Source organism: Hetaerina americana, unplaced genomic scaffold, assembly GCF_022747635.1.
Source record: "Hetaerina americana unplaced genomic scaffold, ioHetAmer1.1.p SCAF_5, whole genome shotgun sequence".
Classification (NCBI taxonomy): domain Eukaryota; kingdom Metazoa; phylum Arthropoda; class Insecta; order Odonata; family Calopterygidae; genus Hetaerina; species Hetaerina americana.
In genome coordinates, this window is record NW_027287095.1 from 32679801 (window position 1) to 32702791 (window position 22991).

Here is a 22991-nt window from a genome sequence, read left to right on the forward strand (position 1 = left end):
GGTCTCTGTGAGTAGCATAAAAGTTGTAGGATATGTAATGTTGCGGAAGTAATGGAAGGCGTACATGTGTACGGTTCAATTGTTGAAATGTTCACTTATCCAACACATTTTGTTTGGATCGACGAATGATATCTGCGAAGCGTACATGTCAGGAATGATAATTTTCAGCTTTGTGATGATACATTATACTTCTTGTTCAACGGTGAGATGATATACCAATATGATATCAGGGAGAAAAATTACGGAATACACGCATTACGAGTAAACTTGACGTCAGTGAAATCTTAAATAACGCCAAGTGCAATATTTGTGTTTATCCCATTAAGGTGATTGTGATGCAGCACGCTCGTGGTGTTGAAGTCTTCCGCTGAATTCCATTAAGTTCCGCTATGGGCAATATGTTCATCCCGATGTCCTTTGCCAAACGGAGCGGTGCAGGTCGTCCTCCTTTTGATCTTTACTTGTCACCATTTGTGCTACCCACACCCTTACGCACGCATTCCAGAAATCTCGCTCGATAAAGGGAATGTTATCAAATGTAATATTTCAGCATTTTGCGAATTTTACTTGGCAGAAGAATGTTTCTCGTCATGCATTTGATACGTGAAATTGATAAACCACTCAAGCGCCTATCACTTTACATTTACCAAAAATAGAAAAACCAAGAGCTCTTCGGCCACAAAATGAGAAATGAACGGTGGGAATCCCTATCGATGCAAACCACTCTGGGAAGTTCAGATGACAAAATGAATGATGTCCACAAGCGAGTAGACTCTCCCACCCGGTATTGTGGGAATATAATTAGTTTGCTTCAATGGATTTTGTGATATTTATTTTATTAATATTATACGTATAAATTCATTAGTTAATTGTATATTACATTGATATTTTGTCATATATATTTATATATATATATATATAAATATATATCGTTCATTATACATTCAAAGGTTTGTCTTTCCTTCATCGATTTCCCTTCCGTTATCATTCACCAAACTAATAAGGCCTATCAGAGCATAGTTTTAGTATAGTGAGGGTGCGAATCAGTCTGTTGGATGATGCTTGATCCATATGGTCGAAGGTTCAAATAATGCATGAAAAGGGACAGCACTGAGGGGAAAAGATCGATTGTCATGGGGGTCATGGCCCAAGTGTAAAGTGGTGTGGAGGGAGATGAAGGGAAGGGAAAGGCAAACGCCAGGATACAACCGTAGGCGGAGGAGGATAAGGGGAGAAGATAAGCCTTCACATACACGGTCAGGGCGGTGACGTTAACTAACCGCGACGCAAACACGCTTTTCAAGCGTTGAGTTTAGAACGAAGGTGTTGTTTAAACGTAACATTAAACTCGCACATTTTAGACTCGACCATATATTTCGTTTGGGAAAGACTGTTGAGGGAGAAGGGACAACTCTGGTCCCTTGGATCCTACCCCTCGGCCCACCCCTTGTGGTGATGTGACAATTGGTGATTTATTTGGGGCTCTTTCTGGTTGTAGTATGTTCCTCAAGGCGCAACCTTACACCCCACACTTCAATTCCTCATATATTCTACCTCCCTTCATTTTGTCCAATATGCCGTAGCTTTTTCCTACCCCACATGGTCTGCCAGCTAGCGAGGCTATCCTGTCTATCACAGTCCTTAGCATTCTATTTCTCATTAAAATGCTCTTCATTCGCCTTTCTTGCCTCTTTTGAATTTCTCCCAGAAATCCTCCCTCCTCCCCCAAAATGTGTTTTCCTTCCTTCTCCACACGCACATATCTACAATCTAGGCCTATCAACTTCTTTAAACAACCAAAAATTCGAGGCGTGCAAAACCGCGCTCCAGATGAAAGTTGTCACTAGTCTTTAAAATGAAATAGGAATTCGAATTCGAAGCTTGTCTTTGTTTAATTTTTATTTATTAATGGATTGAATGAGTAGGCGACTCAGCTCTTATCGTACATTTTCGATGCGTAGCTTTGAAAACCATCGATTATTATGAGGTAGCTTCATTAGTGATAATGAGGTAGCTTGCGACTTGGTCAATCTGTCTCGATTTTGCTAAATGATTTATTTAAACCTTAAAACTCGTTTAGATTTCTCTCGTGTTACCTTAAGATAATCTGCATTTTCGATACAGGAAACCATATTATTATAAAAGATAAAACTAATTTATATTAAAAGGCATATTCAACAATTTTATTCATCATCATCACTGCCCTTTAGTAACCAGTATTACCAGTAATGTATCGCATAGCGTTTTTGGAATGTCCATCTAGCTATCGTATTATATGAAACTCTCCTTCAATACAACACATGGCTTATTTTAAAGTTATGAGAAAATTCTCCATCTTCAATAATTTTACTGCGGCAACCCGTTTTACGAAACTGATCAATCTTAATTTAAACTTTCATAAATTTTTGTGTACCCTTTTGATTCTGTTTCAAATCCCCATGTAATGAAGAATGTCTTTCCTGGGCTTGAAATTCGGCAACATGTTACCGTAATGTGCACAACCATTATTCGTTCGACTTTTGTCGGGGTCTACACATTTTCCGAATGATATAATAACATATCTATTAGAAAACGATAAAGAACAAATAGAAAGGATCTCTCTCATTATAATAATAATAATTATTATTCTTAGTATTCTGCCAGTTAAGGTAGGTTTATGATAGACTTATGATAGGCACAGCCAATGCAATTGTACAAGAATAGTTTCTTACCTCTCCTAGCAAATAAAACAATCTGACATCGGAAACTACAGTAAGTCCGTTCTCAATTCCGCATATTTCTTTCCTACCTTCATTCCATCCAACATGCCGATACTATTCCTTCCCCTTTCTCGTTTGCCTAACGTTCCTCCCTCTATCACAGTCTTCAACGTTATGCGAAGTTAAAATGACAAAAACAAAAAATGCCAAAAGGTCAACATTGCATCATAGTGGTCAAAAAAATCTTCAGACTGATATTTGATGCTGCCTATTTTATTTATTTTTATCTACATAGTACCCTGCAATCCTTTGCTGGGGTGTGTGGCAGGGAATAATTACACACAGGACTACTTTTAATCCAAAACTTTTTCCCCCATAGCGCGGTCGGACAACGTTATTCTGATCCCTTATCTTTCGTGGGAAAAATGGCACCATAAATTTATCCGTTTTGCATATATTCTCTCGGACTTTATTAATATACCTACCATGATACAAAGGGGCTAATATCATATTTTCAGCAACAATGCTAAAGAGATATTATTTCCATTTATGCAAGAGATTTAATCTGTGATTTAACCTTAGCTCCGTGAGTAATTCTCAACTTAGCTCCTCTAATATTTTTATGCGCTACTAAGTTTATCATTAGAATGTTTTACAAATCTAGCTCCTCTACGCTTCACGCGATTCAATTCGGCAATTGATACAACTTTATGAAGATCCCATATACTATCTGCAGATTCTAAATGAGACCTAACGAGCTTAAGACGTGTGTTATAGAAACCTAAGGGTTTTAGGGGTGGCCTATTCATCGCCTCTTGCATTTCATGCGACATTTATTCATTCACGCAAACTATTATTACTCGCGTTTTCGCTTTTGTTAAAAGTTTACGAAAGTATTAAGGAGGAGTGATATATGTTTTCGTTAAATTAAAATTGAAAAAAATATCTTAAATTCACGCAGTCTCAGTCATATCTGCTGGGGCGATATACAATTCATGCGGATCGAATCCCCAGCTAGTCTCGCAGAGAGCTGCGATAAGTGACATTTGGCGCTCAAGTGGGGCGAGGAGGTCATCCCACACATTCCCGGCTCCGTAGTACCCCTTCCATTTTCACGGCATTTCCCCGTTTGAGCTCGGCTATCTCTTCAGTTTACACCACACGATTTTTGTTTTCGCTGCTTCGACAATCCCACACTCAACTGAGCGCATCTGCTCGCTCTCCTCCCGCCCCGTGCGCCGCAGCGTCTTTTCCTGAGTCCGACCGCCGCCGGGCGCGCTGCCTTGCGCCCACGTGGGCGTTCAGAGGCGAAGTGAATTCAGAGGCGAATTCGGAGGAAGTTGAAAATAAAAAGAAAAATCCGCCACGATCCCGCGTGAGAAAAAAGTAAGATTGTAATTTGAACTCACATACCGTAGGGCATGCAGTTTTAGTTAATATTTCCCTGCATAATTTGAAATGTTGTGCAATTTCATCGGTAACTAACATTTAAGCAAAACTTGATATTGATGTTTCATGCGTTCTGTAGATTCACCCAATGCCAAACACCCTTGTGGTAGCCAGCAGGGCTCTATGTATATATAGGCGTAAAAAAATTGTTCAAAACATTTTGCAAAAGTGACTCCCTTCTTTGGATGAAACGGAGTCAAACGGGGACAATTTAAGATAGTTTTGATTTCTGAGAGATATTAAATTCTTCTGTTGAAACGTTTTGGAATTTATTCATGCTGAAATGAAAAGTGTCACTTAGTTTAATCACATAATATTAATTTGGCATATTTTTTTATTTTTTGATGGCAATTTCCGACTGGATGATAATTCCTCCGAAAACCAAGACGTTCATCAAGGATTCCTGTCTCTTTGAGTATGGACCGTTGACACGATCAGGGTCTTCGATGGTCAATTTGAGAAATTAATATATTGTGAGTTAATTCTTAGCAATATTCAGTTCAGTAATCATGGTCCATTTTGATCACGTTTTCGTTACATTAAAATTCAGTTTGGATTGGTGAAATGCTAATGCCTCTGGAATGATAAACTCGATCAAAAACTTTCGTCAAAGACTGAGATTGCAGAATTTGGGAAATCGAAGGCTAATATTAGTGGCATTCTGATGCAAATCTTGAATTTTTGTCCCTCTGCTAGGCATGAATTCTTTCAATGATACTCTTATCTGTTCCTACAAAAAAAGAACAGATTTTTTAAGTGAGAGTGAAAAAATTTGGCACTCTTTGGAATTCTAGATCCTGTAATGTTTCGAATAACAAGCCGTTTATGAATGACTCAAGGGCGTAGACATGGGGACGGGGTTGAGGGTGTCTGAACCCCCCCAAACCAAAAAACTTACGTCTATGAAGGGACCTTGTGATCTCAATTTCGCCCAAATAAAGACGTTTATCTATATTTTAATTAAGCACTTAAATGATTAAGCATTGTATAAAACCATAGTTGTCCTATATCCAACCTCCATGTCTGTTTTTGATTCTGAATTGTCGTCCCCTCGTCCATTACACCATACTTTTGATTCTTCGGGAAGATCTAATTGATGCTGACAAGGTCAATTCATCGCATATCACGATGCGTAAAGAGAAAGCGGTGTCAATAGCAAACAGGAATAAATGAAGATATGACATGCAGCGGAAGTTTATCACTGGTCACAAATATGCATTCGCACTCATTCCGGTTTTATCGAGTGGAAGGTATTTACAACTATTCGCGCTAACATTTCAAATGAGGGTGGAGTTCAATGAATCAGCGCAGCGACCCGGCGGCGGTCGGACGCATGGGAAACGACGCTACGGCGCGCGGGGCGGGAGGAGAGCGAGCAGATGCGCTCGGTACCACGCAAGAGCAGGATTTTTCAAAATCTCGATAAAAAAGAAATACTATTTGCGTGCTGCGTAACTTCACAGGGGGCAATGCACGTAAATAAGCATCGTAAACACACAGCGCAGAAATATATGTCTACACGTAACACATAACGGGGCAGAAGTATGTCACGTACCTGTACTTCAAAATGTAAAAATCGGTTCAATGCCAAGTCCAGGATTATTTCAAGGATGGTTATATGGGCTAGGCTCAATTTAGCATTCCAATTGGCTTTACGTATAAAATAAGATAATCTTAAGCTTGAGGAGAGTTGAACTCTCTTCTCCCCCGAGAGAGAAAGAAATCATCAACGTCCCTGGATAGACTTACAGCATACAGTAGACATCATTTTCAGTAAAAAAAGTGTAATGTAAAATTATCCATATCAGATTGCTTTCCCACCCACACAAAACCCACTTTATACAGCAGAAATGAAAGTTTGTGAAGCTACAAATAGCAGTAAATTATTAAAGAACTAGATAAGAAATGAAGAAACGAAGTACATATTCAGCAAATGAACAAATAATATCAAAATATAATGGAACAACCATCTCAGCCGAATTAATAGTAAAAATAGCCAGAGATCAATTCCAGTAAGAAGTAAGTGTTTTGATAAAATCTGGTATTACCCACTACTGTACCCTAATTGAACCTAAGCCCTAATTAACATGGCATAAAGTATCAACTATTCTCCATTTACATATTACAATACTTCGCGTTTTAGCTCAGTCTCTCGTACTTTCCAGCTCTCTTTATTCCATCCAAAAACAACTAATTCGGTCCTTCCTTGACCTTACTTTCCCAATATTCTCCCCGCCATTACCGCTTTCTGCCTCCCATTGCCTCTCAACATCTTCTGCTTTTTTCAAAGTTTCACCCAACAGACGTCTCTCTCTTCACCTACCTTATTCAGAACTTCTTCGCTTGTTTTCCTCTCCGTCCACCCATTCCGCCGTTACCTAGACAAATATAAATACAACATCCCATCTCCGTCTGGAGCAGCTCGACTGAAAGAGAGAGGTATTGTCTTCGACGTAACAATTGAATATAATTTTTTTTGCGACCATTGAATTACTTCAAACGGGGAGCAGGTGACAGAGGAGTGCCTAGAATGTTGGATAGAATGTTGGGGTTGTTTAGAATACGCTCGCATAGGTATGGGAACCGCAGCAGCACATTCCGCTGAAAATAATGGAGACGTGATTTTCGTTTCCATCTCTCCCTCCCCTGTTTGGTGTTCCATTGTGCTCACGTTCCCCCCGGAAATCCGACTAGGGTCACAACGGAGCCACCCGCACGCGAAAGTAACACCTGCAGGGTACGACGGCCGAGTCCGACCCTCCCCACCCCATTTCGCCGAACGTCCGTCCGCCTTTTTTGTCTCCATCCCGCGGGGGAGGTTGAGAAGTTGGACGGAGAGAAGTGCGGGAGAGAGGGAAGGAAGGACGAAATTACGCAGTACTCACATGTGATTAGTGCCGCGAGGAGCCTGACGGCGGCGTAGGGGGGCGTGCAGGTGGGCCAGGCTGGCTGGAGGATGTACTGCGCGAAGGTGAGGGCCGTGATGGCGTTTCCGGTCGGGACGATGATGAAGAGGGCGACCCAAAGGTAGAGGAAGGCCGGCAGGGGGCCGAACGCCTCGCCGATGTATGCGTAGTCGCCCCCGCTCTTCGGGATCATCGTGCCTGTGGAGAGAGAAGGCGTCGGGGATAAGCCAAGTGTAATGCGTGGAGGGGAATCATGTGAAAATCAGGTTTCAGACCCAAATCTGTCGGGAACACTTTTTTTAGAATTCATTAATTTTCTAAAGAGACAAAAAAAGTGTCAGCGACGGGTCGACGTCTCCCGGATCAAAGATCATGGATTCGATTTCCGTCTATTAGGGACTATTAGCGATGGAATAAGTAACACTGATTATTCTAGTTGAGGATGTAATAATGTATGACCATGGTTTCGTTACGGGGAAAGTATTATCGGAGATATGCGTAGGGTGGTTCCATTTTTCGAAATCATGGTCGCGAATTAAAGTGGATGATGTTGAAGTTGATGTGGTTTATCACATCCCTAATCACGGAAGAATCCAAAATCCTGCCTTAGCAAGTTCTAGTATGCACTCCCCCTAGAATTTGGGCGATATTGATGGCGTTTGTCATTACGCCATTGTAAAAACTTTATTAAAACGTAAAGAATTCATTAATTAAAAATTGGCAATTTTCCACAAAATGAATTTTTTTTATATAATAACATTAATGATGATATTCCACCATATCACGCATGAAACGTCTCTTTTTATTTGTGAAGAATTCAGTTTGTATCTGCGTGAATTATAAAATATTAATCAATATTATTATATTATTATCTACGGATTCAGGATAGGTATTTGATGGACTCAAAAGACTACACACTAACTTGCTCGAAATCCGTCCCAAAGATGACATAAAACTCCCTTGGATCCCAAAATACATATAACTATTACTCATTCTTTAGATCTGCATAATTCCTACCTCCCTTTATTTCCTACCATTGCATATAAATCTTATTGAATTTGGTCAAGGTTCAGTAAGTTTCGTGCTGCTTTGGTCGTCATTAAAATATATATGTGTATATCGATGGTGTAGAAGCACTCACGTGAGCAATAAAACATTTGGATGGCACAATAGAACACAAAAATAAAATAGAGAACACGTAAAAGGACAATCACATTTCAGAAAGTTTAAGCTTTCGACCTTCTCCAAGGCCTTCTTCAAGTTAGACAGCTAGTTCACCTGAAAGAACAGAAGAATCGCTGCTGGTGTTTCAGCCGGGTGTAAAATTAACCTAACGGCCCGCAATAAACCTCAAAAATGGTCATAATTACTAACTTACACCTTTGACGCGAATGGATTAAGATTGACCCAACTGAATCTTCTGGCCATATTTATTTCTTACCAACGTCAGGATTTTTTTGCGAAAACAGTGTTCCCACCATTTTCCCGGGTAATGGGTAGGAACGGTTTATAATGGATGGCCGACCCCGGTGGCGGCGGGGTAACGTCCTCGTCTGCCATTCCAAGGGTCGCGGGTTCGATTCCCGCCTGGGTGAGTTTCCCTCCATCTAGGGCTTTGGTTGTTTGTAAATGTGACCATTGTAATCATTGTTAAAAGTTCGATGTAAAGGCCAAAATGTGCTGTTTTCGGACTAATACTGAATAAATAAATAAATTAAATAAATGGCCGCGAAAAATAAATTTTATGATTGTTATCCTTTGATGTTGATAGGAAAAAACCTTTGGAATTCTCAAATCCGTAATTTACTTATCACACCACCATGGTTTCACTGCCACGCAGTATCATCATGTGATCTTCTTGGGATATAGTAAGTCGGGACATCATCTGAGATTATGATAACTTAAATGTTGCGTAGTCAAGGAGCCATATTTGGTGGTTCCTTGTTTATGTATAACGGCTCACCGGGAGGGAAATTTTAACTTATTTTTTAATCTTGACGTTTTTCACAAGTAGTATACGTAATATACGTATACCTCTCCGATCGCACCGATTCTTCCGCAATTCGCGAATAGCAATCACAGCGATTAGTTGACCAAGGGCAACGACGAGCGTATGCGTAAATTTGACTTCCGCCAATAACACTTCAATTATTGTAGATAGGGGATTTAAAATATTCTTTTTGCACGTATATATTTATATGGCAATGATCATCGTTTGATTCTTGAATTTCGAATAATAGTTCCCATTATTGATGGACTATTATGTGGTTCCTTTTAATACCGCGGGTGATCTTGATAATAATCAGAGGGAGATTTCCGATGGATATAGCCACGCTGTCGTGGTTTCTTGGGTGCAAGTGCATAGGTACTTCTATTACTCGCCTAACTTTGGCAGCACTAGCCTATCAGTCTGCATTCAGTAATAAGTTATTTTTCATCCCTCCCCTAGGTCCCTCTACCTTCCTCGTCAAAACCCTCCTCGCCAATACGGTCTCCAAGATTCCATCCTCTCATAATCTCAACTCCTTTTCCTGTCATCTCCAAATTCTCCCACAAACCTTCTCCCTTCTCCTGCCATCAGTGGAACTTCCTCATTTGTTTTCCTTCTCGTCCATTGTATTTTATCGATTTTAATGCGGCATAAATACATGTATTATATTCCACGCATGATATTATCATACGTGCGTGATAAATGTTATGTAATTTATTACGACAAATAAGTGATTTCATAATGTGATGTCACGATGAGCTATCCGTTTGTTTCTCAATGTCACTAGAGTTGCCACTGACCTAACATTGTCAGAACTCACTAAAGACAAATGTCCAAACGGTCATCCCAGAACTCATCATCTGGAAGAAGGGGCCATTTGGTCTCAATTTCGCCCAAATAAAGACCTCTATCTATCTATCTTCAAGGGATAGACGAAGGCAGGGGGATGAAGAAGGACGGCGGGGAGAAGGGACCGAAGCGGTACGAGTATTACGTCCACCGCCCTTTGTGCCCAATGGGGTGAGAAGAGGGTGCAGCTGTCAGGAGTGAGTGCGTGGCGACCACACTTGAATCACCGGCCGAAGGCGTAGCTAACTCCGCCGAGAAAACCTCCGACGAGTGCGCTGAAACCCCGCGATTACTCTAATTCAACGACGAATCCTTACGTATCGATCTCCTCAGAGGATACCTATGGTTAATGGGGAGGGGGGCGAGTCTTTGTGGAATTTTATTCTTATCGTATATTAAAAATAAATTAATAATTATTTAAGTTTCTATGGATTAAATACGTACTACAATTAGCTTCAACATACTGTCAAAACTTCAGGCGAGCACAGTGGATGAGCATTTTAATGGTTTTATAGTGTCACGAATCGTTCAGGGAGGATAATGGAGAGGGTGAGTGTGGAGAAGAGACCTTCGGGCAGGTCCCTTGTTTGTGAAATTCATTTAATCCGCGAAACGTCCGAATTCAATTTATTGGAGAATTCCAGTCAGAATATATCCACTAATCTCATGCATCTATGAAAATACGATTTTGACAACTTATTCGCATTTACATTTCGTCAGCCTATTGCAGTTTTTAAAAGTTTATTCAAGATGTTTTGCCAACCCGAGTGTTAAATTGGCAAATTATATTAAGATCAATGGTTATCAATGAAATAACTGAAATAAACTCATGTTACGCGTGATCAGCAAAATCTCATCATGTGCATGCAGCTGTAGACGCATAGCGATCTGGTTACTATTTTTTTTAGTTCATTATAAGCTCATAATTTGTTTTCAATTTTCATTTCAGAACTGTAAACTTTAAAAAAAAAATTTGCTTTATTACTTGAAAAGAAAAGAAAATAAATAAATATAAGAGATCATTTCAGGCTTGACTTAATAGCATTATTTCAACGTGAAATAATAGATAGAAAAACACGGCAAATTCTGTATTAAATTTCAATAGTTACCACAATGAGTTCACTGTTATACAGTATCATAATCATAGCCTGAAAATAAACGGCCAAACCATGGCCGTGTTTAATAAAATGTAATGTGGAGCTACAGTGTTGTTTCATAATGAAAAATACATTATTGCATACAAAGTACTCTGATGTGATTGGTCCTATTGACATGAATGAAGACATCGAGGTCTCACTAAGGCATGTACGTTGTTTTGATTCTGCTTCAGTCTTCTCAGACAACAAACGAGTAGAAAAGGAAGAATCCCATCTTTTCTGTCCATATGTATCCACGAAACTTGTTTTTCTGAGGATCCCCTGTCTTTGGAAGAATGTGTACGGTTTACATGCATGCTTTATAATACTTGCATGCGAATTCTGCACTTACACAGGAATGGAAGGCAGCATCCCTGGAAGAACCGAGATCAAGCGGAACGAATGCCGGTTCCAAATGAATCCCACAAGACGGAGCCCACTTTTTATTTTGTGAACGATGAAGAAAAGAATCTCGAGACGATATCAGAGCCAAGGAACAGTTTTATTAATCCGGATTCTTAATGCCAGATTTTTTTTCCGACGGAGATTTGCTTCTCCCGAATCTTTCCGAATTCCGAGGACTGGATTGATATGCCAACATTCAGACGACGTTGACTCTTGTGGGAAGGGATGAATCTTCTCGAGAGGGCGTATGCGTCGCATCGGGAAGAACGGCAGCCGCGGTATTTCCGTTAACATAAAATCCTTTCGCTTGTTTGCCCAACAAGTGTCGTCTCGTCCGACTCAGGAAAAGGATGAGTTGTGTGATTGGGATCGCCCTTGTCCCTTAAATGGAAAACTTTTCCTTTTTCGATACCTATTGGAGGGGGGGGCGGTGGGAGTGGAAATAGCCAGAGAATGGCTCTCCGAGGAGATCATTGAATGTGCGTCAGAGACCGCTGACAGCGAAATAATGGGCAGCGCACAACAATGCAGTGTGTAGACCCATCCGCAAGTTCAGAATACGCTTTATTCGACATGAAATTGTAATTGCATGCTCGCCAGGAATCCCCATAATTGAGGTAAATACAGCGATCGTGCACGAGCCGTGGCTTTCCCTTACTCCGAGGGAATGAGTGAATGGATCAATTCGTCCTTTTCTTGGCCTCTGTTGAGTGACGTATCCATTTTATGATTTTACGGGACGATTAAAAACATTTGTTATCATATTTTGGCAAAGAATTAGATCAACTTCATTTAATTGTATGCTGATTTTCACGTTCATCAGTGAAATTAATAACAATTCCATTGGAAATTTAAAACGTGATAAATATCGACGCTTATGATGTTATTTTACTGTCAAGTTACCTAGACAACACAACAACTGATGGCTATATTTATATACTCTGTGATTTTATTAGAATAATGGGTAATAGACATTTTTAATTCCCATGGTTAAATACATTCACTGATTTATAGGGTTTTAATTTTTTTTCAAGTCATGAAGTATTCTAGAGATAGGTATACTTTGGTCCAATTTCTTATACTAAAATATAGAAAAAAACAATCTCCATTGCGTTAAATGGTAGATGTAGATGATTTCAACTTCTCAGGACATTTAATTCAAAGGACTTAAAGTTTTGCGGAGATCGATTTAAAATTTTTAATTATTTTTGTCGACCTTTGCCTGAATTATAGAAAATTTTGTTTACCTTGGTTATAGAATATTTCTTTCGGACAAAAGGAAGTTTTTCGCCAGTTTCGGAGTACTCAAAATATTTTATACGCAACGTGAGAAGGTTGATTTGATTAAACAATAGTGTTGTGCTAATGAGTCACAAGACCGCGAAATATGAGTAATTAGACAATCCGAATGTCAGATCTCTTCTGAGGCAACTTAGGTTTCCAGAATACATCTGGTACCTTGACAATCACACTGATTGGGCTTTTGATGAGAAATGCCAGGGTTCTACACACATTTGAACCCGGGATCCTGCCCATGGTGAGACGAGTATTGCTGGAGAATGTGATCTAGAGGAAACCAGTGAGAAAATAGGCTTGTCTTTGTACACGGAGTGTATTTGGAGACGATGATAAAGAAAAAATAAACTTGGTATTGAGCCAACGTACACACATTGATACCTTTCATGTCCTTGAAATCGTTCCCTGCCAGAGTATATTGAAGATTCAAAGTCATTTCAATAAACTTAATCTATTTTACTAATTTCATCCTTATCAATTTATGCATTACATTCTTATTTCCCCTCTGCCACAGTTACGCACACCTTTTCTTCTGTGAATAATATTCCTTATGCTTCTCTTGTGATTCCCTTCCACCACATTCATCCATTACTTCCTCGGTCTATCCCTTGCTCTCACACCTTTCGTAATATATCAGGTTGGTGATCCTACCGATACATCCATTCTTCCGTCATAACTAAAGAGGCGCTAGCTCAAGTTTTTCATGCTCGTCTATGGCTGAGGCACCCAACTAGTCAACAGTTTTTCACACTATCCTTCTTTTTCCATTTATTAAATGAATTTTCAATAATTACATTGAAATTTTTGACATGAAGAACATATCAATGCAACAATTTCAGAGTGTAAAAATCATTCGCCTTGACAAGGCGAATGATTTTTACACTCTGAAATTGTTGCATTGAAATGCACATTAGCGGATGACTCCGTTAAAAGTTACTGTTGCGGCATCTCCCGCAGTTTCTTTGGCATGAAGAACATAAACATTAGTATTGATTAACGATTTGTGACTCTCTGCATTGAAGATGGAGACTCTTCTAACAGAGAAAATTCTGTTTATTTTAATTTAATGGGCATGACCAATTTTTTGTCAAAACATTATATATTGACACCCGTCTTGGGTGGCAATTCATATTTGAGAGAGTCACAAAGCGGCTCTCTCTCTCTCGCAGGAGATTGACCATCTCCAAAGTTATATATGAGGTTCGACGTTAAAGTATTAACACATTTTTCATTTTTTCCCACAATTATTCTTCAGCGTAAATATTGAGTATTTGGTGATAGAAGATCCAATGAAGCATCCAATGAAATACTTTTTTGTAATAACCAAAGTGATCATGCTTGTTAGCAAATGTTTCCTTATGCGAACAAAGTTTTAACACAAATAAAGCAAATTAGACAAATTTCATAATAATCTCGATTTTTGGGGTTACGATTACCATCACTTAGCCTTTTATTAAATGATGATCTGGGATGGTCGGAGGGATGCTATTACCTACTTCAGAGAATGGGCGCGAGGTCACCATATTTGAAAAGAAACTGCGTCGGAGATGAACAGTAGCAGAAGATACAATGACCCGAAAATTTGTGTGTATAGTATAACCGGAAAAGTGTTGGAAGTTTAAAAGAATGTATTAAAAAAACTCACTTCAAATTCTACAGTTATACCTTATTCCCCACAGCTATGATTTCATTGCGAAGCAACATCATAAGAAAATCATCGTTTGACGTTGCTTCGCATAGGTTTCCTATGTTTCAATGATTGTGGAGAATAAGAATGATTTTGGTGACCGCTTTGTATTTTTCGGTTCTTGAAAACTTACAAGATAAAAATGTCAAGTGATACTTTTTACGATTTTTTTCAAATTTTTCTTTCCTTATCCTCAAACTATGCCTTTCTTATCTTTCTTAACTTTCCTTATCCTCAAACTTTCCCACCCACAGTAGGAAGGCAAAAGGATACCACCTCATCATTTTCCATGAATTAATAATTAAATCTTTTCGACAAGCTTTCTCCTTTAAAGCAGAAAAGGGTCGGGGTTGGTTTTAGATGAACCGCGTCCCCTTTGATAAACACAGCAATGAATGCTAACGGTCTCAATCTTCACCCGACACCAGTAATTAAGTACCTCCTCAATATGGAGTGTGATCCTCCCCGTTCGACGTTTATGCTCGACCAGTCTGAATTCACTCGACCCTCGAGGCGCTCAACGTCACCAGGGTGTAATCACGGGATAGGCGTTAAAGACCATAAACAAAAGGGATTGCTCTTCCTCCTTGCCGCCCTGCGAGCCGAGGGAGGTCATAAGGCAAGCCATAAACTAAGGGGAGAGCCATAATGGTATTCTTGACAGCGGCAGCGTGAAGTGTTTCGACCGCACGCCTTCTTGACGACCGCGTTCTGTAACTTTTAGCCATATGCTTCGCTGTCCCGTTCACAGTTAATTGTTAATGCTCCGGTGGGCAAGGCTATCTTTGGATAACGAGGTCGAAAGGTCGGTTAATTTTGCATAATGTTTGAATATTTCAGCTAGCTCGCGGGGTCAAAAAACTAAAATTAAATTTCTTAGATGGTGTGTGACATGTTCATTACCGGAATTGTGGATTGAAGTCAGCTGGGGTTTTTAGAGAGAGAAAATCTCCCATTACAACGAAAAATTTTACAGTACAACGAAAGGCCGTTTTACCTGTACGATTGCGCCCACACCGAAAGGGGGATGAAAATGGGGAACAATATGAATGAATTTCAAGCATTTGCTAATTCCTTATATTCATCGGTGACTGTTTTACAAGTCTTTCCGTTGCGCAAAAAATGTTATTAACGAGGTAAATCCAAAAGTAATCTCAACAGCTTACTTTATGCACTGTAAAAATTTGGCATCGGTTGTGCGTTAAACCAGCGCCTTAGACCACCCGGCCACGCTACCCGTATGAGTACTTGGTTTACAAAAATGTATTTGATGCTAGTAAACAGGGTGGGTTATACGATACCCCCTATTGATTGTTATTGCTGCAGCTAATATATCAAGGCTTTATTTTGAAGCGAAGTTTGTAACCACGAATCTGAGGACTGCGATTCGTTGTGGTGCCAGGAATCCCGTTATGTTTGGCTCAATCGGATGACATTTTAAGAATGAAGTTAGCGCATTCATACGAAGATAACGCCACGATGATTTTGGCTGGTTATTATTCAAATACGAAATTGATTTTCACTACTTAAACGTCAATTTATCGATAATGGAAAAATAACTATTCTATGAAGTCCTGTATTTTGAGAGACTTTCAAAGATGAATATCTGAAAAAAGTTTTCTTTTTATTTTCCTCTAATGTATCTGCCGCCTAAGTTATGCCTTGCTTGAATCTGGTAAATATTTTTCTACCCATTGGGGTAAAGTTTTCTCAGTTCCTTTATTGTTCACCGCGTCCTATCATGAATCTGTCCTCTGAGCATTAGCGTCGGCTCCTTCTTGTCTGCGTGAGAGAACCGTCGCGCCTAAGATATGTTCTCCGCAAGTCGCCACAAGGGCGTGTGGTTGGTGTATGTACAAGGGTTGTACAATCACCCATAAATAGCAATTTGCAATGTGAATCTTGAAATGTGCACTTTAGCTACGGATAATCGTCCCCACGTTGATTAGGTACTCACAGTGAAACTTCCGAGTTAAGATTCGAGTCTTTTGAGGACCTTCTCGTGAAATATCGGAATATGAAATCTTCTTGAAAAATGTAACGTTCGCCTGTCGTGAAGCATTTCGTAACCATCGTCAATGAGTCAATATGCATACGCATTTGGTCATAACTTTCTCGTTTCCCGGGAGTGATCGTGAAGTGAAGTGGTCGTTCCCATTATTTCGACAGTGAACAAAATCTGGATTCATAAATCGACTACGAATATGCTACAATACATCACAGCAAGATTCATGACCCGAGTTTTTGGTTCCACGACTGTTATAGCGGTTTTTTTGGTGGATGCTTCCCTCCTGACTGAGTCAGTCGTCTCAATCGCAGGGAAAATAAGATTCCGAAACCTTATGCAATGTGATTCCTAACCTATCCAATGCATTCTTGAATGTAAACATGAGCATATAAAATACATTTGAGTGCAGCATATCTGTGTAATACGCCGTTGCGAATCTGAAGTTAATATTAGTTAATGAGTTAAAATCAACGTCAGTCGGGCGGGATACGTGCATTTCAAATAACGAATGTAGGGAACGAACTCATTGAAGTCGATGCAAGTGTCATAAATGAAATCGAACAAAATTTTGCAAGAAATCGGAGATAAGTTTCTTGTTATTTATTTTATTGAATTGTTTTTTTTGTATTTTTAAGTTTACAATTGCACGAGCGTTCGTCCATTTTTCTCATGGTGCGTTTTAATCTGTTGCAGGCAATATTTTGTGAAGAATATATTTCACGCAAGCTCAATCCGACTTGGATATGGGAGCTCATTTCTTTGAAATCATATTATCACCTACACTGTTTAATATTTGAAGAAAGATCATTTCTTAATTTTAATTTTTTTCCGGCTATAATAGATGCATAAAATTTTCAGTATTCTGTCAGCCTCAACTTGGTGACAAAAAATTATCAATGAATAACTAAACTATACATATTTTCACAAAAAAATTTATTTCGGTCCTACCGGTATCGAAATATAGACGACAGCATTAGGTACAAAATAAGAACCTCATTACCAGCCCTGCCATAAGCCACTTACAGCTTTCAACCCTCGCTCCCCCCTCCTCCGACTACTACTCCTTCCTCTGTAACCATCTCCACTTCTAGGAAATGGCATATAGTGTGTTTGTGTCGCGCGTGCGTGCGTGAGGTAGAGATTCCGCGAGATGGAGCATATCTGGGTGCTCCAGTCATTTAAACCTCTAAGGCTCAACTCAGCCAATAGAATCCACCCAATCCATGTCCGTGCATTTTGGTTCCACAGCTACAATAATCTGTGGGTGTGTAATTTTTTAATTACATTATATTTTCACAGCGTTATGTTCATAATCGATAAAAAGTACAAAATAATCATCAGAGCTGCTAATCGTTTCCATCTAATATTTGAATTTAGGTCAGCCGATAAAGAAGAATACGCTAGCTTTAAAAAAAATAAAACTTCACAGGGAGGGTGCATCGCGTAAAGGTTTAATATCGGGGAAAAAGCATAAGCGCGATCGATCCATCATCGTGGTAACGTAACCTCACCCTATACGTCTTCCTAAAAGGAGGGCTTATGTAGATAGGTGATCCGATGATGAATCCACATTCCTGAACCTTATTTTGTTTGACCAATGAATGTAACGTAGTATTTGGATGACTTGCTTTTTTTCTCTATGCCAATGCATCTTGCATCACTAGTAATCCTTTTCTCTTCGACCACTATTTTTCCAGTTCACGAATCCACATCCTCGAGGAGTTACATTGTCCTCCCTCAAGTGATTATCAACCTCAAACTTTTCCGCGAACGGCCAGTTTGCTCAAGTAGACTGATGTTTGAGAGGGTCGCGGTTCAAGGGTCCTTTCAAAAGGGCGTCTCTCCCTTTCTCCTCACTGCTGGGTGAACTGGATAAGCGTTATCGCCACAGCGATATAATGCGGGCAGCAAAATTCTTCCCTCCTGCTCCAACCCCCTCCTTTCACGCGATCAAATAAAAGGGACCTTTTAATGTTGCGCCATTACGTCACCCCGATTTCCCCCGGCGGCGGAAGGAAAATTTTCGGCAAAATCCGGTGGCAATCCCAGAGCATAAAGATGAGAAACGTCTTGGGTACATCTGCCTTTCCAGAATGAGATCACGCAATCACTACCGCGCGTTTCTTCCAAAGACGGTTTGCTTGCCCTTCCGGAAGTTGAGTCGGCTCCTTCGGGTCTTGATGTTTGAGGGAGGTCGAAGTGTAAACAGCCAATATCTAAATTTCGCTGTTTGTAAAATCGATGTTTGATGCCGTCTCTTTGCATAATACGAAGTGTCGATAAAATCAGTTCTTGCTGTTACATTCCCATAGGTATTTTTAAGAATGGAAGACTGGCCAATTTTACTCGACAGAACTAAGTAAATACATCTCCAATTGATGAGGTCAATCAAAAGTTATTGGGGTGATTCCTTTCAATGTGCTCATGAAAAAATATGACGCTTACGTTGAACTAATTATATTAATACGAGTACTGCACTATCATTTAAGTTGCCGAAAAAATATTCCGTTGTGTGTACCATTCATTGGAGTGTGATTTTGTACTGAACTTGGTCGTTGAAGTAAGGCTTAGCTTGGAGGTTTTTGAGATGTTGGCGTGGTGAAAGGAAGAAAAGGTATAATGAACGAAAAGGAAATAAAAGAAGTGATAGGCATGTTGGGTACAGAGGGGATTATTGGGAGAAATCCAAAGGAGGTGGGAAAGATGGATTTAGAGCATTCGAGCATTCGATTGGGAATGGGATGTTTAAGAATGTGATAGAGGGGAGGGCGTAAGGAAAATGATCTAGGGGAAGAACACGGATAGACATGATGGAGTTATAGTGTATGCGGATTTATAAAGAATGATTTATCGTAGTGTGAGGCCAGGTTGTGTCATGGGCGAGGCTACGAAGCCGAGGGGTGTTAAGTTTTTGTCCATCCAAAATCTACCTTAAACAGTAGAATACCCCATAAACATACAATTTAAGAGCCAATGTTATTCCATAATGAAATGAAACATTATTAAACTTTTCAATCGCCTTAACTTACAAGAATCATTTTCAATAAAAAATGAATATTTCATTACGATTATTTTATTATTGCCTGAATGGATGTACGTAAAAATATTTAAAATCAATTGCATGTGTTTCCATCAGTTCCAAATATAAAAATTTTGCAAAACATTTTTACATATCGATTGGTAATATATTTATAGTTATGAATATCAAACCCTTCCTAAAGCATGTTGGTCCGATTATAAATAATCTTGTCATGCTTTGTTACCATATTAATCTGAAAGTTCCTTTAAGGTAAATTTTAAAAATTAACTGAATTAGAAAATAGAGCAAACGAGGTTATCTACACCTGCGGCTAGGGTTTTTCGCTAGCGGTTGGGCGTTCGAGGTTGATTTATTTTTAAGGTTATACAAGTTTTAGTTCATAAATTATATCATAAATTCGAAGTTATAAAAACAGTCTGATGTTGCAGGAAAACCCAGCGTCACGAACAAATCTGTTATCTTGTACAGCAACATGGTAAATAGTATAGATAAAACGGAGATTTAAGTCGGCGTTTTATAAACATGTGAAATTCCAGCCGGCAGACTTTATGCGAATGGAGGATATCCAGTTGAGAAGACATTCCATGCCATATACTAAGTTAGCACTTCTAAAATAGAAGGCGCATTCTAAAAATAAAGACGCCGTAGTCGCTTGACAAACGAAACGATAACATTCAAACCATAGTTATGTCCAATAAGCCCAAAGTTAACTGGATATTAAATATAAGAAAAGAATTCTCATACTCCGATACCGTAGAATAAATAGTTTCCTTTTGTAAATGCAAACGATTATTACCGCTCACTTTCTCTGCCTCTCGTTTTTTTAAGAATTTGTGAATTGTGTTTCGAACGACAAATAAGCTGCATATCATAAGCTGTTGGTTTTTGATTTTTTTATTTTTTCATCCCGAATTAGTAGTCATTAATGGTTTGACAATAATGAAGAAGTCACGGGTGAAATGCTCGATGAGACTGTGAAAGAAAGGAACATTTGGACGCCTTAAGAACATAATAGAAGGCATGTAATAGCGTGTGAATATGACAGAGTCGTTCATGAAGAAGAAACACATGAAGAAGGCCATCCTGAAGAAGGGGCAACAATAATGTTTAAAGAACCTGAGGTTGTATACAAGAAAGCAGTTCGTCAAAACGTTCATAAGGAGTAAAAAGAGGCGTTTCAGGCGTGATATGGTGGAATATCAAAATTAATTAAAACTTGGCAATTTTTCAAAAAATATTCTGTGAAAAATTGCCAATTTTTAATTTTTATTTCATAAGGAGCACCACACTCAACGGATCAGAGACAAGGAGCATTGGAAAAGTGGACCAGGGAAGAATAGACACCTTAGAAACATGGCGTAGGAGATTAAATGCTGAAGATTAAATGGGCAAAGAAAGGGAGGAATGTGGAAGTACAAGTATAAAGAAGAGTATGAGAAGAAATGCCCATATGAAGAACTCCACGGCAAGGAGGAACTAGATGGATTAGACACTTCTTGAGGCACTCTGGATTAATTAAAAACATAATAGACGGGAAAACTGAAGGGAAGATCCCACGAGGAAGACCAAGAGACAAGTTCATGGACAACTTAAGAAAGACGTAAAACAGAAAATCTATCAGGGGGTGAGAAAATTAACACCGAATAGAGAAGAATGGAGGACTGGAGTGAACCAATATTAGGGTGGAAATACTAATGATGATGACAGAGTAGAAAGAAGTATGCGAATAAAGTGGAGAATGAAATGAATCGGTGAAAGGGATATTGAGATGACTTATGCCTTTCTTGACTTTGCCTACACCCAAAGGTGTGAAGGGTATTTCGGTACGTATGTATGTGATATGAGACTAAGGGCTCATGGTAAATCGATCAATACGACTCTGGGAGCCCTTAGAAATAGCGCTCTCCGCAAGGCATCCATCCACGTGTAAGAGGTTGAAAACTTCTCCAACTCCAGGACTTGAACTCAGACCCTCGACGTGGGGGAGAGTCATTACCGGAAATAAATCGTCACCCCATCAAAATCTGAAGCAGTGAAATTTTCTCAACGGCCGACATTTGTCCTCAAGAGCACGGGATTTTTATCCGCGTCAATTAGAGTAAAAATATTCAGATCAAAATTAGTTTGGTGTGTTTTCACCCCCTGCTGCAAGCCACCTTAGCGGTGTCTTGCAGGGTACTAAAAAAATATTTGAAGCATATATTTTTTTTAATCTGTTTCAAATGACCGGCCACATTACTCATCTCGGGGAGGAGGATACGGCCATGAGAGAAAGATTTTCGCCCCGTCCACATCGATGAGAAAGTTACGTTGACATTTCCGTGTTGCGACCTACAGATAAAATCGGCGCCAGAGGTCGAATTGTCCCGACAACAAGCCCTTCGGACTGTTTGAACCGGAAGACTCCCGTTTCGAGCTCACTGTCACCTAAAATCTAAAGTGAGCCCCTAGACGTATCTACTTTCAATACATACGAGCTCAAGGGCCCTGAAACTTAATATTTTTTAAGGAGATGACTTTTTCTTTGTTTCACATGTTTTGCATGTGAAACAAACATATAGCATAGCATATCCCAAATAATTGATAGAATTTTATTACAATTTCGTAATCGATTGACTATTACGTTAGTCTTGGTTCTGAAAGAGCCCAACAAAGAAATACGGTGGGAAAATCTTGGCTATAGGATGCGTATTGACCGATAAACTATAGGAAATAGAACTGGCGTCGAACGTGAGACGCAACGATTCCAATCTCGGAAAGATTCTATAGATCTGCAGGGAAGTGGAAAAAGTCCATCAAGATGGAAAATAGTAAAGAGAATAACTTCTTTTAAAAAATCCGAAAATTACTCAAAACTTTGATCGAAACGTCCTTCTCTTGACGGTCACAAACATTGAAGCGAAAAGGGAAAATCCTCTCTGACAAACTATGCAAGTTACGAGCTGTCTGGACTATCTTTTCAAGAGTGGGCCCGCAATGGAAGCAGAGGGATGAAAAAATAAATAAATAACCACATTGCATCCGTTCTGGGGAGATGACAATCTACAAGGATTACCAAGAGATAGAGATTCCATTTTGCGCTGTGACATCCAAAGGTTTTATTTTCGAGAGATCCAGGGGCTTAAGCATGCGGGCAGATTAATAAACTTCTGCCGGGGAGATATGACGTCTGAGACATGGCAGGAAAGTTTCATTCGGTCGCGGTGCGGGCCCAGCGGTATCTTTCACGGGTCCCCTGCCGCTCTTCTGCTCGAGTGCCTCCCAAAGCCGGGCGATTTAAATGTGAAGAGCGCGGTAGAGAGATGAATGCGTCGGCTCAATTTTATTTCCGCGGTGAACATCCAATTCTTTTCCGATGCAGTTTAAGCTTTCAAAAATATACTTCAATAAGGGGTTGGTTCGTTTTTCTACCACCCATCTAACGAGAACAGTAACTACAGAGTAATGCCTCGTTTTATCTGCCTGAAAGAAAAATATCGGAGAATTACTGCACCATCTCTTCTCGCGCGACCTACGTCTCAACAAA

General features: G+C 39.6%; 1 protein-coding gene across 1 annotated transcript in view; it reads right to left on the reverse strand.

Annotated features, from left to right (window-relative positions):
• The window catches only part of mnd (L-type amino acid transporter minidiscs), a 136790-nt gene that overhangs the window by 28482 nt on the left and 85317 nt on the right, over window positions 1–22991 (reverse strand). The window contains exon 4 of the mRNA XM_071592250.1: window positions 7034–7252. Within this exon, the coding sequence (XP_071448351.1) occupies window positions 7034–7252 (219 nt within the window). The remainder of the gene's footprint in view (window positions 1–7033; window positions 7253–22991) is intronic.